The 16,930-nt window shown below is 40.1% G+C and overlaps 1 protein-coding gene across 6 annotated transcripts in view; it reads left to right on the forward strand.

Moving 5' to 3' along the window:
• kcnab2a (potassium voltage-gated channel subfamily A regulatory beta subunit 2a) overlaps nucleotides 1-16,930 on the forward strand; it is a 277,744-nt gene that overhangs the window by 119,623 nt on the left and 141,191 nt on the right. For 5 of the 6 annotated variants that reach the window (XM_060852371.1, XM_060852370.1, XM_060852373.1 and 2 more), the window contains one exon: nucleotides 10,436-10,477. The exons of the other annotated variant lie outside the window; for it this stretch is intronic. In XM_060852371.1, the coding sequence (XP_060708354.1) occupies nucleotides 10,436-10,477 (42 nt within the window). The remainder of the gene's footprint in view (nucleotides 1-10,435; nucleotides 10,478-16,930) is intronic. 6 annotated transcript variants of the gene reach the window in all.

Raw genomic sequence — 16,930 nt, forward strand, 5'->3', positions numbered from 1 at the left:
ACCTGGCATTGACCTAAGCATCGGAAAAGACCGCGGCCAAAACGGTCGACCCTGCAGAGTCCTCCTCACTCATCTGGGGGCTAGTGTCAAAATTGGAAGAGCTATCATAGACAAGTCGAGCAACAATGTAGCATAGTCGTACTCATGGAATCATACCTTTCAGACAATGCCCCAGAAACCACCATCACCATCCCTGGATATACCCTGTCTCTCCAGTAGAACAGACCCAACATGGTGATATACAGTTGGGAGGGAGTTGCTCCAGGAGTCCTCAACATTGACTCTGGATCCCATGAAGTCGCATGGTTTCAGGTTAAACATGGGCAAGGAAATTTCCTGATTGCCGCGTACTGTCCTCAGCTGATGAATCGGTGGTACTCCACATTGGATAACACTTGGACGAAGCATTGAAGATGGCAGGGGCACAAAATGTACTCTGGGTGGGTGCTTTCAATGTCCACCACCAAGAGTGGCTCAGAAGCAGTACTACAGATTGATCTGGTTGGGTCCTCAAGGACATAGTTGCTAGACTGCATCTGCGGCAAGTAGTGAGGGAACCAACAACAGGGAAAAGCATACTTTGACCTCAGTCTTATCAATCTGCCAGCTACAGATGTATCTGTCTATGACAGTACACTTCGTTGTGCTATTTTGTGCGTTTTGTTAACAAGAATTTGCTATAACACAATTGACGAATGGGAGACATTATTTCCTAAGTGCAAATTTTTCAACTGTGTTTGAGTTCTAACGTGATTCTGGCCCCATTAGTTCATATGATGCTGCTATTAACTGATTTTCTTAACACTGGATTGTACGAGAACTGAACTACCACATTATAGCAGATCTCATTGTATCAGTACGATTGACCACCACAGAGTCCTTGTGGAGACAGTCTTGTCTTCACATTAAGAATAACCTCCATTGTATTGTATGGCACTAACACTGTGAAATGGGACAGACTTTGTACAGATCTGGCAACTCAAGACTGGGCATCCATAAGGTGCTGTAGTTCATCAACAGCAGTAGAATACACCAGCCCAATCTGTAATCTTATGGCCTGTCGTATTCTCCACTCAACCAGTACCATCAAGCCATGGGATCAATCCTGGTTCACTGGAGAGTGCAAGACGGCATGCAGGAGCAGCACCAGGTATATCTGAAAATGAGGTATCAACCTGGTAAAGCCATCAACTACTTGCATACCAAGTAGTATAAGCAACAAGTGATAGACAAAGCTAAGCAATCCCACAACCAAAGATCAGATTTAAGTTCTGCGGTCCTGCCACATCCAGTTGTGAATGGTGGTGGACAGTCAAACAATGCACTGGAGGAGGAGGCTGTACAAAACATATCCCCATTCTCAATGACGTAAGAGACTAGAACACCAGTGCAAAAAATAAGACTGAAGTATTTGTAGCAATCTTCAGCCAGAAATGTCAAGTGGATGACCGATCACTGCTTCCTCCAGTGATCCCCAGCATTACAAATACCAGTCTTCAGCCAATTCGATTCACTCCACATGATATCAAAAAAACGGTTGAAGACACTGGATACTACAAATGCTACAGTCTCTGACAATATTCCGGCAATAGACTTTGCTTCAGAAGATGCCACTCCCCTCGCTAAGCTGTTCTAGTACAGAACACTGGTATCTCCCCGACAATGGGGATAATTGCCCAGATACATCCTGTACATAAAACTCAGGACAAATCCAACCAGGCCAATTACTGCCCCATCAGTCTACTGCTGATCACAGTATCGCTGATAACATCTTCAATCACTTTACTATCGAGCAGCACTAACCTGCTCAATGACACCCAGTTTGGGTTCCGCCAGGGCCTCTCATCTCCGGACCTCATTACAAACATGGACAAAAGAGCTGATTTCCAAAGGTGAGGTGAGAGTAACAGCCCTTGACATCAAAAGTGGCATCAAGGAGCCCTAGTAAAATTGGAATCAATGGTAGTTGGAGTCATATCTGACACATAGGAAGAGGGTCATGATCGTTGGAGGTCAGTCATCTCAGCTCCAGGTCATAATTGCAGGAGTTTATCAAAGTATTGTCCTTGGCCCAACCATCTTCAGCTACTTCACCAATGACCTTCCCTCCATCCGAAGTGAGGATGTTCAACAATGTTCAGCCCCATTTGTGACTGTTCAGACACTGAAGCAGTCTATGTTCAAATTCAACACTGGAGAGTACAAGAGGGCATGCAGGAGCACCACCAAGCATACCTGAAGATTAGATGTCAACTTGGTAAAGCCATCTAGCTGTTCTAGTTCAGAACACTGGCATCTCACCGACAATGAGGTAAATTACCCAGGTATGTCCTATACGTAAAAAGCAGGGCCAATCCAACACAGCCAATTACTGTCCCATTAGTGTGGACAGCAGTATCCAGATTTGGGCTGACAAGTGGCAAGTCACATTTGCGCCACATAAGTGCCAAGCTATGACTATCGGGAATAAGAGACAATCTAACCACCGCCCCTTGGCATTCAATGGTGTTACCATCGCTGAATCCCCCACTATCAACATACTGGGGAATTATCATTGACCAGAAACTCAACTAACTCACCACATAAACACTGGCTACAAAAGCAGATGAGAAGCTAGGAATATTGCAGTAAGTGACTCCTTATTGCCTTATGACTCCTTAGAGCCTGTCCACCACCAAAAAGCACGAGTCAGGAATGTGATGGAATACTCCCACTTGCCTGGTTGGGTCCAGCTCCAACGACACTCAAGACGCTTGACACCATCTAGGGCAAAGCAGCCCTCTTGATTGGTACTGTATCCACAAGCATCAACTCCCTTAACCACTGACACTCAGTAACAGCAGTGTGTGTTACTACAAGATACAGTACAGGGCAGAAATTCACCAAAGATCCTCAAACAACACCTTCCAAACACGCAGCCGCTTCCGTCTAGAAGAACAAGGGCTGCATTTAAATGAGAATGCCACCACCTTTAAATTTCCCTCCGAGCCACTCACTGTCCTGACTTTGAAATATATAGTTATTCATCACTTACCTAGGTCAAAGTGCTGGAATTCCCTTCCTAACGGCATTGTGGGTCAACCCACAGTAAGTGGACTGCAAATATTCAAGAAGGCAGCTCATCACCACCTTCTCAAGGATAACTAGGATAACTTAAATTCTGGCCAGCTAGAAATGCCCACATCTTACAAATGAATTTTTTAAAAATTGTACAGACAGACGTCAGTAATCATTGTTCATTTTCATTTAGTTGAGAGAAACTGGTTAGTATTCTTCAATGGAAATAATCCAACTAACATTCCTTTGGTCCTTTTCAATATTCATTGCTCAGAAGTCTTTTGTATTGTGTTTCAGTATTTCCTCATTTGAAGTTCTCTCTAAATTCAATAAAATTTTAAAGTTGATTAAAATATTATGTTGTAGAAGTTTCTTTTTAACATGTACAGTTTTACAGAAAGTTACCTAGCTAAACATAATGCAAGACAATATCCAGAAATAATTAAAGCATTTAAGCTAAAAGGAATTATATCAGAAATGCAATTATTACTGACAGTAAGTCTTATTAATTTTTGTTTTTTCTATGTTGATAGTTTTATGTGTTTGAAATTTAAGTGTCTGCTTTTGGTCTCAGTCTTCCTAAATAAAGCAGGATACTTGTTGCCAATGTAATGGCTGTATAGATTCTACTTCTTTGCGTTTCAGTCTTGTCTTATCCTGTTTTGCGAATTTGAGAATCCTTCTAATATTACCTGAGACTTGTGTTTCCACCCAATGTGTGAGCAGCCATGTAGGATGGTTAGATCAGTGACACCATAGTTTCTGAAAAATGCTTCATTGCCTAACAGACATTCTCAGCAAAAAAAAACTCTTCCAGGGACAGGATATGGAGTTTGACATTGACCTATGTTTTTTATTCTGATTTCAGGTGTGCAATTTCTAAGTGTGAATGAAGAGCAGCCTGATTTAAGGTTACCTCTTCAAAGAGAGGCTTAACCTACTTTTCCACATTGTAGGATAACCTTGGTGAAACAAAAATTCACAAACTGTGATCAATTTATGATCAATTAGAAATGGAACATATTGGTTAGTTTGCTGTGGTGCTTAAAAATTGTTAACAACAGCTGCAAAGTATGCAAACTTTACAGAAAACTTTATAGAAAAATATCTTGGCTGTTGAAAAGTCTTTGCTTTCTCCTTCAAATTCCAATGTTTGTTTTGAGGAGCAATTATTCCTTAAATTCACAGTCAGTAACTATGTCATGGTGACAGTCGCATCCATTGAATATTTTGAAATGGGTTTGACCTAATTGCAATCCTGGCTCCTTGCAGCTGCTGTTATTTTATAGCCAGTTCCCATTTTATGTTGACCAATGCTATTTTCCACAATTGCAATAGATCAAGTTTTTCTAGTAGTTTAAATAATATTGTAATTTAATATCAATAGAATTTGTCCCTTTTAATTCGTCATTTTTCTTTGAACAGTGAGCACCAAATTATTTGTGACATTGTAAGACTGGTTATGCACTTTTTAAAAAGTAAAACATGTTTTGAACATATATCCCTGAATACTAGTAATGATTTTTGTTGACTTGGTTCTGCTTATTTATATTCAGCAAATATAATTCATATTTGTAATTTATATTTTATTTCCCTTATTTCTGATTTTTTGCCATGTATACTAAGACCAGAAATTGAGAATATTTTTGTCCAAATTCACAAATGGTTCATTGCGTTTTATTGTAATTGTTAGTGTGTCACTCTTTCTTTCTTCAATGGGAATTTGATTTAAATTTGTATTTTTCTCCCCCATTGGGATCTGGGTTAACGTTGATAATACAGCATAATATACTTTATTATCACTTTTACCTGCAAAACCAAAGTTTGTGAATGAGTTAGTTAGCTTCCTTATCGATTGTTGCATTGATGTTCATAAGTATGTTATTTATAATTGTGCACTGGTATAACATGCAAGTTGGAAAACGATTCACATATTCTATCCTGGGTAATCCACGATGGAGGATGGGAAAAATTTCTGACTGTAACAGGTTGCTCCTTTTTTTTTGAGACATTTTAGGTGTTGGAGGTGATTTCCTCAAAATCTAGGATCAGCAATTACTGTTTTATATGGTGTAACATTGATTTGGAACTTTGGTGAAAAAAAATCAAAACAATAGCACTTTTAAAAGGGAGAGGAACAGACAAAGGCAGCACATGGTGAGGTCAGTGTAGGGGGAGGGAGTGGAGGAAGAGAGGGAGACAGAAACCCACACTGCTCCCTGACACAGCAGTGAACCTGCACAGTTGCAGCCTTTGCTGTTTGAATTCATGTATCACTGGACATCAAGTGCGTCTGGGAAAATTAACAAACAGTGAAATTCATAACTAATCTTGGAAGAACCTATTTGGGAGAGGTCACAGCACAGAAACCAATGAGTAAATATTTTAGCTGTGGCCTTACAGTAAGTCTGCAGTAATGAGTAGACTTTCTTGATTATATGTTATATTGAGATACGTCTCTTGATTAAACTTAAAAATATAAGCCATAAATATGAAGTTAGCCTGGAGCAGTGTTTTGTAGAGAAATAATATTGCACTATTTTCTGGGTCTGTAGATTAAAAAAAGCAAAAATGGCCTTTGCTGGAGTGATACGCTCTTCTTGTCAGAAGTGAGAGTTTACGTGTTACTGAGGGTTATATCTGCAATAGATGCAGTTGTTCGGGAATTTCTATCAAATCGAATGGATCGGTTAGAGAGACAGTTAGAGGCAATGAGGAATTTACAAGAGCAAGGGGATGAGATGGATGGCAGTAATAGGAAGGGAGGAAAGTCGTAGATGTAGTCACATATATGGGTTAATTCCAGGAATGTTAAGAGAGGTAGGCAGGAAGTATAGGAGTCTTCTGTGGCTATTCCCATTTCAAACAGGTATGCTGTTTTGGAAAATGAAGGGGGTGATGGATTCTCAGGGGAATGTAGCACGAATAGCCAAGTTTCTGGTATTGAGACTGGCTCGAACACAATGAAGGATGCATGTGCTTCCAAGAGATAAATTGTGTTCAGAGAGTCCCTAGTCCAAGGCACAGACAGACATTTATGTGGCCAGTAGTGAAAAATCAGAATGGTGTGTTGCCTCCCTGGTGCCAGAGAGGGTGGAGGATGTTCTCAAGGGGAAAAGGCACTAGCAGGGGGTCATTGAACACATTGGAACCAATGACACTGGAAGGGAAAAAGATGAGATTGTGAAGGGAGATTATAGAGAGTTAGGCTGGAATTTAAAAAGGAGGTCTTCGAGAGTAGTAATATGTGGATTATGCCCAGTGCTGCGCGCTAGTGAGAGAAGGAATAGGAGGAAAGAGCAGATGAATGCATGGTTGAGGAGCTGGTGTATGGGAGAAGGATTCACAATTTTGGATCATTGGAAACTGTTTTAGGGTAGAAGTGACCTGTTCAAGAAGGACAGATTGCACCTGAATTGGAAGTGGACTAACTTACTGGCATGGAGATTTGCTAGAGCTGCTCAGGAGGATTTAAATTAGTAAGTGGGACAGGGGAAACGGGCCAGGGAGATAGTGAGGAAAGAGATCAATCTGAGACTGGTACAGTTGAGAATAGAAACTAGTCAAACAGTCAGGGCATGTATGGACAAAGCAGAGAACAAGGTAGGGCTGATAAATTAAACTGGGTTTATTTCTATGCTAGAGGCATAAAAGAGAAGGAAAATGAACTCAGGGCATGGTTAAGAACATGGAACTAGGATATCATAGCAAATTGAGAAACATGGCTCAGGGATGGACAGGATTGGCAGCTTAATGTTCCAGGATACAAATGCTACAGAAAGGGAGGCAAGAGAGGAGAGGGAGTGGTGTTTTTGATAAGGGATAACATTACAGCTGTACTGAGGGAGGATATTCCCAGAAATGCATCTGCGGAAGTTATTTAGGTTGTACTGAGAAATAAGAAAGGGATGATCACTTTATTGGGATTATGTTATAGACCATTTAATAGTCAGAGGGAAATTAAGAAACAAATTTGTAAGGAGATCTCACTTATCTGTAAAAATAATAGGATGGTTACAGTAGGGGATTTTAACTTTCCAAACATAGACTGGGAATGCCATAGTGTTAAGGGTTTAGATGGAGAGGAATTTGTTAAGTGTGTACAAGACAATTTTCTGATTCAGTATGTGGATGTACCTACTAGAGAAGGTGCAAAACCGGACCTACTCTTGGGAAATAAAGCAGGTCAGGTTACTGAGGTGTCAGTGGGGGAACACTTTGGGGCCAGCGACCATAATTCTATTCGTTTTAAAATAGTGATGGAACAGGATAGACCAGATCTAAAAGTCAAAGTTCTAAATTGGAGGAAGGCCGATTTTGACAGTATTAGGCAAGACCTTTCAAAAGCTGATTGGGGGCAGATGTTCAGAGGTAAAGGGACGGCTGGAAAATGTGAAACCTTCAGAAATGAGATAATGAGAATCCAGAGACAGTATCTTCCTGTTAGGGTGAAAGGAAAGGCTGGTAGGTATAGGGAATGCTGGATGACTAAAGAAATTGAGGGTTTGATTAAGAAAAAGAAAGAAGCATATGTAAGGTATAGACAAGATTATAAGACAAACGAATCCTTAGAGTATAAAGGCAGTAGGAGTATACTTAAAAAGGGAAATCAGGAGGCCAAAAAGGGGACATGAGATAGCTTTGACAAATAGAGGTAAGGATAATCCAAAGGGGTTTTACAAATCCATTAAGGACAAAAGGGTAACTAGGGAGAGAATAGGTCCTCTCAAAGATCAGCAAGGCGGCCTGTGTGGAACCGCAGGAGATGGGGGAGATACTAAATGAGTATTTTGCATCAGTGTTTACTGTGGAAAAGGACATGAATAGTATCGAATGTAGGGAAATAGATGCTGCCCTCTTGAAAAATGTCCATATTACAAGGAGGAAGTGCTGGATGTCTTCAAGTACATGAAAGTGGATAAATCTCCAGGACACGATCAGGTGTATCCTAGAACTCTGTGGGAAGCCAGGGAAGCGATTGCTGGGCCCCGTGCTGGGATATTTATATCATCGATAGTCACAGGTGCGGTGCCGGAAGACTGGAGGTTGGCTAACATGGTGCCACTGTTTAATAAGGGTGGTAAGGACAAGTCAGGGAACTATAGGCTGGTGAGCCTGATGTCGCTGGTGGGCAAATTGTTGGAGGGAATCCTGAGGGACAGGATGTAAATGTATTTGGAAAGATAAGGACTGATTAGGGATAGTCAACGTGGCTCTGTCCGTGCGAAATCATGCCTCTCAAACTTGATTGAGTCTTTTTGAAAAAGTGACAGAGGATTGATGAGGGCAAAGCGGTAGATGTGATCTATATGAACTTCAGTAATGCGTTCAACAAGGTTCCCCATACGAGACTGGTTAACAAGATTAGACCTCATGGAATGCAGAGAGAGCTAGCCATTTGGATACAGAACTGGCTCAAAGGTAGAAGACAGAAGGTGGTGGTGGAGGGTTGTTTTTCAGACTGGAGGCCTGTGACCAGTTGAGTGCCACAAGGATTGGTGCTGGGTCCACTACTTTTCATCATTTATATAAATGATTTGGGTGGGAGCATAAGAGGTATCGTTAGTAAGTTTGCAGATGACACCAAAATTGGGGGTGTAGTGGACAGCGAAGAAGGTTACCTTATGATCAGATGGGCCAATGGGCTGAGAAGTGGCGGATGGAGTTTAATTTATATAAATACGAGTTGCTGCATTTTGGGCAAACAACTCTTAATATACACTTAATGCAAGGGTCCTGGGGAGTGTTGCTGATTAAAGAGAGCTTGGAGTGCAGGTTCATAGCTCCTTGAAAGTGGAGTCGCAGGTAGATAGGTTAGTGAAGAAGGCATTTGGTATGCTTTCCTTTTTTTGGTCAGAGTATTGAGTACAGGAGTTGGGAGATCATGTTGCTGCTGTACGTGGCACTGGTTAGGCTACTTTTCGAATATTGTGTACAATTCTGGTCTCCTTCCTATTGGAAAGATGTGAAACTTAAAATGGTTCAGAAAAGATTTACAAGGATGTTGCCAGGGTTGGAGGATTTCAGCTTTGAGGGAGAGGTTGAATAGGCTGGGGCTGTTTTCCCTGGGGCGTCGGATGCTGAGGGATGACCTTACAGACTTTTATAAAGTCATGAGGGGCATGGATAGTATCAATAGACAAAGTCTCTTCCCCTGGGTTGGGGGAGTCCAAAACTAGAGGGCTTAGATTTAGGGTGAGAGGGTAAAGATATAAAAGCGACCTAAGGGGCAACTTTTTCACGTAGATGGTGGTATGTATATGGAATGGCTGGCAGAGGAAGTGGTGGAGGCTGGTGCAATTGCAACATTTCAAAGGCATCTGGATGGGTAGATGAATAGGAAAGGTTTGGAGGTACACGGGCCGAGTGCTGGCAGGTGGGATGAGATTGGGTTGGGATATCTGGTCGACGTGGACAAGTTGGACTGAAGGGTTTGTTTCCATACTGTACATCTCTCTGACTGGATTAATATACACTCATAAATTTGCATATCTTTTTTATTTTCACGAATTATAAGTCAAATATTTAGTTATAGTCATGAAATACAATGTTTTTCATAATTTTCTCTGTGTAATGTCTTAAATTATATCCATAAATCGGGGACTTACAATGTTTCACATCAATGAATACATTGTAACCATTTAGGTCAAGAATGTGCAAGATTAATATTAATTAACATAAACAGATTATTTTGTCATTATTGTTTGTTGGAGCTTGCTGAGTGCGAATTGATTGCAGTGTTTCTTAGATTGTAGCAGTGACCACAACTCAGAAATATTTAATTACATGCAATATGCTTTGGAATATCCTGAGATTGTAAAATACATTATTTAAATGCAATTTCTTTCATTCATTTCTAAGAATCCCATTTTAAATTGGGACTAAATTTTATTAAGTAAAAAATGAGGTCTGCAGATGCTGGAGATCACAGCTGCAAATGTGTTGCTGGTCAAAGCACAGCAGGTTAGGCAGCATCTCAGGAATAGAGAATTCGACGTTTCGAGCATTCCTCCCCCTAAAGTTCTGTTAATGTTTATAGCCAGTCAAGCCATTTTGCTTGTATTCAATTCTTCACATTCATTTAGAAACGTATTCTTCTCATGTATTCTGTGAGAACACTAAGTTGTAGCTAAATGTGGCTTTTTCTCTACTTGGGGCAAGCCGTAGATGACTTAAAAGCAAAACACCAGTGACGCAAAAGCATTCGTAAAGATACACCATTGCAAAAGATATTACTAAAACTGTACATTCAGTTAATTAAATGAAATGGTACACTTATTTTCCTCTGTTTAGATGAGAGAAATTTTGTTGGCATTCTGCAAATGTCTGCTCTTTGAATTATGATATGGACTCTCTCTTTCTTTTGTGCTATCTGAAGTGCCCGATATGGGAGTCCGAAACGTCAGTTGCAGTTTTACAGGTACTTCCTGCAGACAGCATGTTTCACATGTTTCACAATATCACAGCTTGCTTTCCATTTGTGCTTTGCTATAGTCTGCATGTGCCATTTTGCCATGTTCATCTATACTGTGTTTAGTTTGTATTTGTGCCATTGCAATAGTTCTCACTGTGGAGATGTTTTGAACTGGATCTCCTTTGCACCTGACGGCATTTTGTGAAGTTCGGTTTTCATCAGTGAAACGTTTTTAAATACAGTTGTCCCCCTGTATCTGTGGGTGATGCATTCCAAGATCTACCTTGGATCTCCAAAACCATGGATAGTAGTGAACCTTCTCATTTAAATGGAAACTTGCCTCCCTGGCAGACCCCTGGAATTATTTCTGAAATGCTCCATGTAATATTTTTGGGTCACGGGAAACCACGGAAACCAAATCTGCGGATGCAGGGGCTCTACTGTATTATGTCAAATGAGGTCAAGCTACAATATTATTGATTGATTAACCTTGTTTAAGTGATGCATGATAGCTCTTGCTGTTCCCAGAGGATTAAGAAATGTTGTTTATGATTCTGAAGTAAGTTTAAATAATTTAAAAAATGAATGGTTGAGTTCTGCAGACAAGAACAGTTTCAAATTTGATCCCTGATCATTACTGAGCAAGCTAATCTCAGTTAGGAACTATATTTATGATGCTATAGTTGAACTTTACTGCCAACCGGTTTAAGGACAGGTATGTTGACTAAGAGTTTCACTCATAGTATCTATCTAGTAGTTATACACATTTCAGTATTGTATCTTTGAGATTTTGACACCATTGCAGTTGAACAGGTTGTCAGTATGAAACACTGTCGACTTGTAATAATGGCCATTTGGATGAGATATGGGAGGATAAGGGAGATAGGAGAAAACTTGGAAAAGAAGAGAGGAAGTAAAGTATGATTTGCTAACAAATGGCTATGAAAAAAAGAAAAAGGACTAGAAATTAGAACTTGAATGTAATGTTAAATAATTGAGTTTTTGAGTCTTCACACTTTCTTGCTTGTAGTCTGGTTCTTATGAGTGCTATAATTAGTGTTTTCTTTTCGACAGTTTTTAACGTAATTTTGAATGTTAGTTCTTTGCGAGACTTGTTGAAACTTTCACATTAGTTTTTGAAGATTGTTGTAATTTCTATGAAGTGGGATACTTTGTTTTCCCCCAAAGTGAGTTTGTAAATAATGCTTCTGTAAACAGCTCGTCCATTCTGGGCTCTCTAACAGTGTTGGAAACTTTTAGAAAACTATCACTGCAATGTAAAATTATAGAAATTATGTTTCAAGAGTGTTCTGAAAATATTTCTGCCTTACTGTGCTTTTAGTTTGATTATGTCAAAGTTTAAGGATCTGAACTTACAATACAGAATCAAGGAGAAATTAGTTATGCTGTGCATAGTTACACCATAGCTCTGATGTAATTTCACAATAACTGGACTTTTAAGTAATAATATGGTAAATGACTTGAGCTTATATTTATTTGGCTTAAGTAAATTTCACAACAGAGTTCAGAACAAGCAGATCCAAAGTTAAATGATTTGTGTCTGTAGTTTCTAGGACTAACTGCTGATTTAACAGTTTGAAAGACTTCTATGGGTGTTATATAGATTGCATAATCTTAATAGATTAAAGGTGCCAACCTATGGCCTGCTAGAATATTGAATATGGCCCAATATCTGTTTTACCGGTAGACAAATGAAAAGCTCATTTAGATCCCTTTATTCTCATAATTAAATAATCTTAGCAGGATCATTGACTGATTAAAAATGTTGAGTGAAAGTTTATTGTTTTTGTTTATTTTTTGTTTTTGAATCTTGTTGTTTTATTTATATTTTATTTGAAGTGAGATTTTCAAGTACTGTACAATTAAGTGGAAGATTTTCCAAGGAGCCAAACCTCCAATCAGACATTCTTTTGCTCCTTTTGTGTGGTGCTGTAACCTTACTGGTGAGCCTATCAACAGTCTGTGATTGGAGGAACAGCAAACAGCCTAAGTCCTGGAGCTGTGGCAGTGGGACTGCAGGACAGGTTTGGGAACAAGAAGCTTTCAGGGAGAGTCAGGCTTGTGGCAGACAAATGTCCTTGTTTACTGCAGTGACAATCGTTACCTTTCTGAAAGCTGCTCACTGGCTCCCTGAGGAAGAGGAAAAATGAAATGTGCACATGTCCCCTCTTTGCAAAACGTGTGACCATCTATGTGATAATCATTTTGGCACCTTGTCTCAAATAGAATTGAGAGATGCGTGAAAACAAGTCAGGTCTTTCTGCAGTGTGTTTTTCTTTGCTGATTGATGGAATCTCCATTCTTCTTCCAGGAAATAATCTACTCAAACTAATCATCAATTGTCTCTTGATTCAAAAACAGTATTCACATGTTTCGCTGTATGACTGAATAAACCATTCTCAGCCTGAGATCTTTGAGTGTATGGGACTGGATATACCATAATAGTAATATTTTGAGGTGCGGGATTGCTTTCTCCTCATTCTTTCTTGGCTACTGTTCTATCTCATCATTAACGGATTTGAACTCCGCTTGATGGGCAATTTGTTACCATTTGATATAATTGGTAGTAAGTGCCTCCAGTCATTAACATCAATGCTGCTATGCTTCAAAAAGAACATCAAAGTGTATTTTAAGGATTTTTGTTTGTCCTGCCCTCAAGCACTGTCCCTTTAAGAGTTGAGAAAACATGACCTGGTATGGGAAGATGCTTTTGAGCCGTCTAGACAGTTTCCAGTCAATCAAACTTGCTTTTGCAGGAATTTTGTCTAAATAGTTGTGGGGCTGGCTTCAAGTAGGATGTTAGTGTTTGTTCAAAAGTCCTCCTATTGAATCTAGAAGATGCAGTGTCGACACTGCGAATTTATCTGGCATTCTTTTATATTTTACTATTTTTCAGTATAGGAATGTGATGATTACACCTGCTGTGTACAATAGAACTTCTGTTGTCTTGCAGAGATCTTTGTTATGAAAGCTTATGGGCATGGTTTGAAGAATGCAGAGCTGGTGTAGCTAATCCTATATTGTATCTCCTCTTCAATGGTGATCTTTTGGGAGGTGACTTTGAAGGCATGGAAATTGCTCAAATATTCCAAAATACCTTAAATATTTGACTGACCAGATGTGGGTTCATTAAATGAGATTTGTTTTGGCAACATACAAGGACAGGCCCAAGCTCCTGTGTGCAGAATTGCAGATATCAAGAATGGCTTCCAAATTTACTACAGAGTGGCCAGTGACACTGAAGTAATCTACAAGCTGTAATTCATGGATGTCTGAAATGATTAGTTTAGTCTGTTTTGGCATGGAGGTGATGGTGGTTAGAGTTTCTATCTAGATGGATATTTAATATTTTCACTAGAGGGCAGTTGACCTTTAAGATAAATAGCCACGGTCAGGCAAATTGGAAATAGTCTGGGGACTACCACAAATCTTTCTTGACAGTAGTCTAGATTTTGAAGCCATCTGCTTCAGATCTCCTACTCAAGACAGTTGCAGTCATGTCATCATGAAGTAGTTGGACTCTGATAAAATTACTTGGGCATCCAAATCTCTGTTTAATCTATTCAGTGTTGCAATTTACTGAATTACATGTTTTGATCAGGTTGATTGAGTCCAATGAAAAGGTAATGTTCTTCACATTTTCTTGAATTTGTCTGGGAGAAAAGACAAGACAGAGATTTCTTAGAAGGTAGAATTTACTCACAAATGTGTGTCAAGATTTTCCTGTTTTGGACAAATGGACACTACTTCTAAAGTTTTCACAGCCAGAAGTTGGATTTGAACTGATTTAGGGGTAGCTTCCTTCCAACCGACTTTAATGAGTCAATTTGAATATCTTGACAGTTATTCACTACCAACAGATACCTGAATATGCATTGAATTCAAATTGCACCATTTTCTATGGGGGGATTCAAACCCATGAACCCAGAACTTTAGCCTGAAGTTCTAGATTACTGGTCAAGTATCAATGCCAACATGACCTCAAAGAGTTACTTGTTCTATTTTGGTCAAACTTTTATCTTTCTTTGCTTGTCATTCTTCGATCATTTGTTTATTCTCTTTGCAACAGTAAACTCCTCCTGTTCAGTTTGATGGTCAGTATGGGATTCTGTGGGCTTACAAATGGGGCCACTCTTGTAATGCACAGATCTTTTGCTTTGCAAGAGACATTCATTTATCACCAAGATGTAGGAAGCTGCACCATGCTGATTTTATTCATGCAACATAACAATGTAGCTCACAGTCCTGATAACCAGAGGGTTTGTTCCTCCCAGATTAGATCTGTGTATGAGAGCACTATTGTTATTTGCAACCCTGCCCCTGAAACACAGGAGTGTGCAGGGAAGATCATCTCCCCTCAACTGTGTTGTCTCTATTCTTTTCCTGCCACTGCAAGGACTGCCCATGGCAGCGATTTCTGGAACCAGAAGTCAATGCATCTGTACTGTGTGGCCTATGCTGTTAAGAATATGCTTATAGAAACCATTGCCCTCAAGCTATTCTGGAAAGAAATATAAAACTGTTAACATTTTGCTAGATTGTATAAGACCAAAGGATTTTGGAAACGGGGTGCATTTCTTTACTTATGAGTATGAACAATGTTCATACTTGTTTACCCAAAATTAATTCAATATTCTTGAATTTATTTTGCATACTCAGCTGCCACAGCTGAACTAGTGGAAACCTAATGACCTTAGTTTGCCAATATGCGTAGAAAATGTTACATCATCGCTGCTGGCCCTTGCCTAGAGTGTTGTGGCCTCCTGGGATCTCCATACGAGCAGGCACACTCTCCTCAGCCTGAGCAGTTGGAAGCATTTGGATCCCTATCAAATGGGAGGTAATATTGCAGGGTACTTAGAGTGAACTGAGTGAGGGGGCAAATCCTGACTGCCTGTCACTCCCCTCTTTCTGTGCAGTGAAACCTGTCATACCCCTTAAAGGATAGATGTTGCACGCTCAAGTTACCTTTTGGTGTTCTTTTCTCATTCATGCCAGTGTGTAAGTACGTTATCCTAGTTGTGATGAAGGGTGAGTGAGGTGGTGATATGTGAACTGCCGAGTGCTGTTGATCCCTTTTTCCTTTTGAAGTATGAACCATGCCAGATTTGAGTTGCAGTATCACTGTGTTGCTGAGTCCAAAAAAAAGGTAACGGCAATGAAATGAGAGACCCTGATTAGACCTAAAATATGTAATTGAAATTTGTCATCCAAGGGTCGTGATGTTGAGGAGCTGGTGTTAGACTCAATTTATCAGACCACACTCTTCAACCAGAAGAGATGGAATTTCTTAGCCCAGGGCTCAATTGCGGCAGACACGGAGGAATTCATCAGACAAATGAAACTCTGGAAATTCTTCCAAGATGTCAGTGGTGATCCAAATGAGCCAACTGACTAACTGGGACAGTCATCAGAGAGAGCCATTGAGGACTGACCTAAGGAGTCATCAATTTTGACCCCTCTGGAGGGCCCCTGCCCTGGGCTTGACATGTATGCTCAAACCGTCAGGAAATGTGTGAATGCTAGATTCATCAGCTGCACCCTCAAGGTAGAGCAAAACATCATCCGATCAGAATGCAACGCCATCCATGCTCTCAAAACTAATTATAACATTGTCATCAAACCAGCAGATAAAGGAGGAGCTGTCATTCAGAATAGAATAGAGTACTGCAAGGAAGTGTACCGACAACTGAACAACCAGGAACACTACAAGTAACTACTGGCAGATCCAACCAAAGAACACACCTGTGAACTAAACAAATTGATCAAGACTTTTGATCCAGTCCTTCAGGGTTCCCTATGCGCCATCATTCCATGTGCTTCTCGTGTAGGGGACTTCTACTGTCCTCCGAAGATATACATCCCATCGTATCAGGCAGTGGGATCCTGTGTGAGAACCTCTCTGGCTATGTTGTAAGCATCTTAAAATCTATTGTACAGGGGACCTCAGCTTCTGTCAAGACATTTCTTTTCATCAGTATTCACTCAGGAACAGGACATTGATGCCAATGTGAATATTGAGTCACAATTAATTAGAATGGATGGCTTTGAGGTATGTAGGGAAGAGGTGTTGGAAATTCTGGAAAGGGTGAAAATAGATAAGTCTCCTGGGCCTGATGGCATTTATCCTAGGATTCTCTGGGAAGCAAGGGAGGAGATTGCAGAGCCATTGGCCTTGATTTTTATGTCCTCGTTGTCTACAGGAATAGTGCCAGAAGACTGGAGGATAGCAAATGTGGTTCCCTCGTTCAAGAAGGGGAGTAGGGATAATCCTAGTAACTATAGGCCGGTGAGTCTCACTTCTGTTGTGGGCAAAGTTTTAGAGAGAATTGTAAGGGATAGGATTTATGAACATCTGGATAGGAATAATGTGATCAAGGATAGTCAGCATGGTTTTGTGAAGGGCAGGTCGTGCCTCACAAACCTTAATGAATTCTT

The sequence above is a fragment of the Hemiscyllium ocellatum genome, chromosome 37 (assembly GCF_020745735.1).
Source record: "Hemiscyllium ocellatum isolate sHemOce1 chromosome 37, sHemOce1.pat.X.cur, whole genome shotgun sequence".
Taxonomy (NCBI): Eukaryota; Metazoa; Chordata; class Chondrichthyes; order Orectolobiformes; family Hemiscylliidae; genus Hemiscyllium; species Hemiscyllium ocellatum.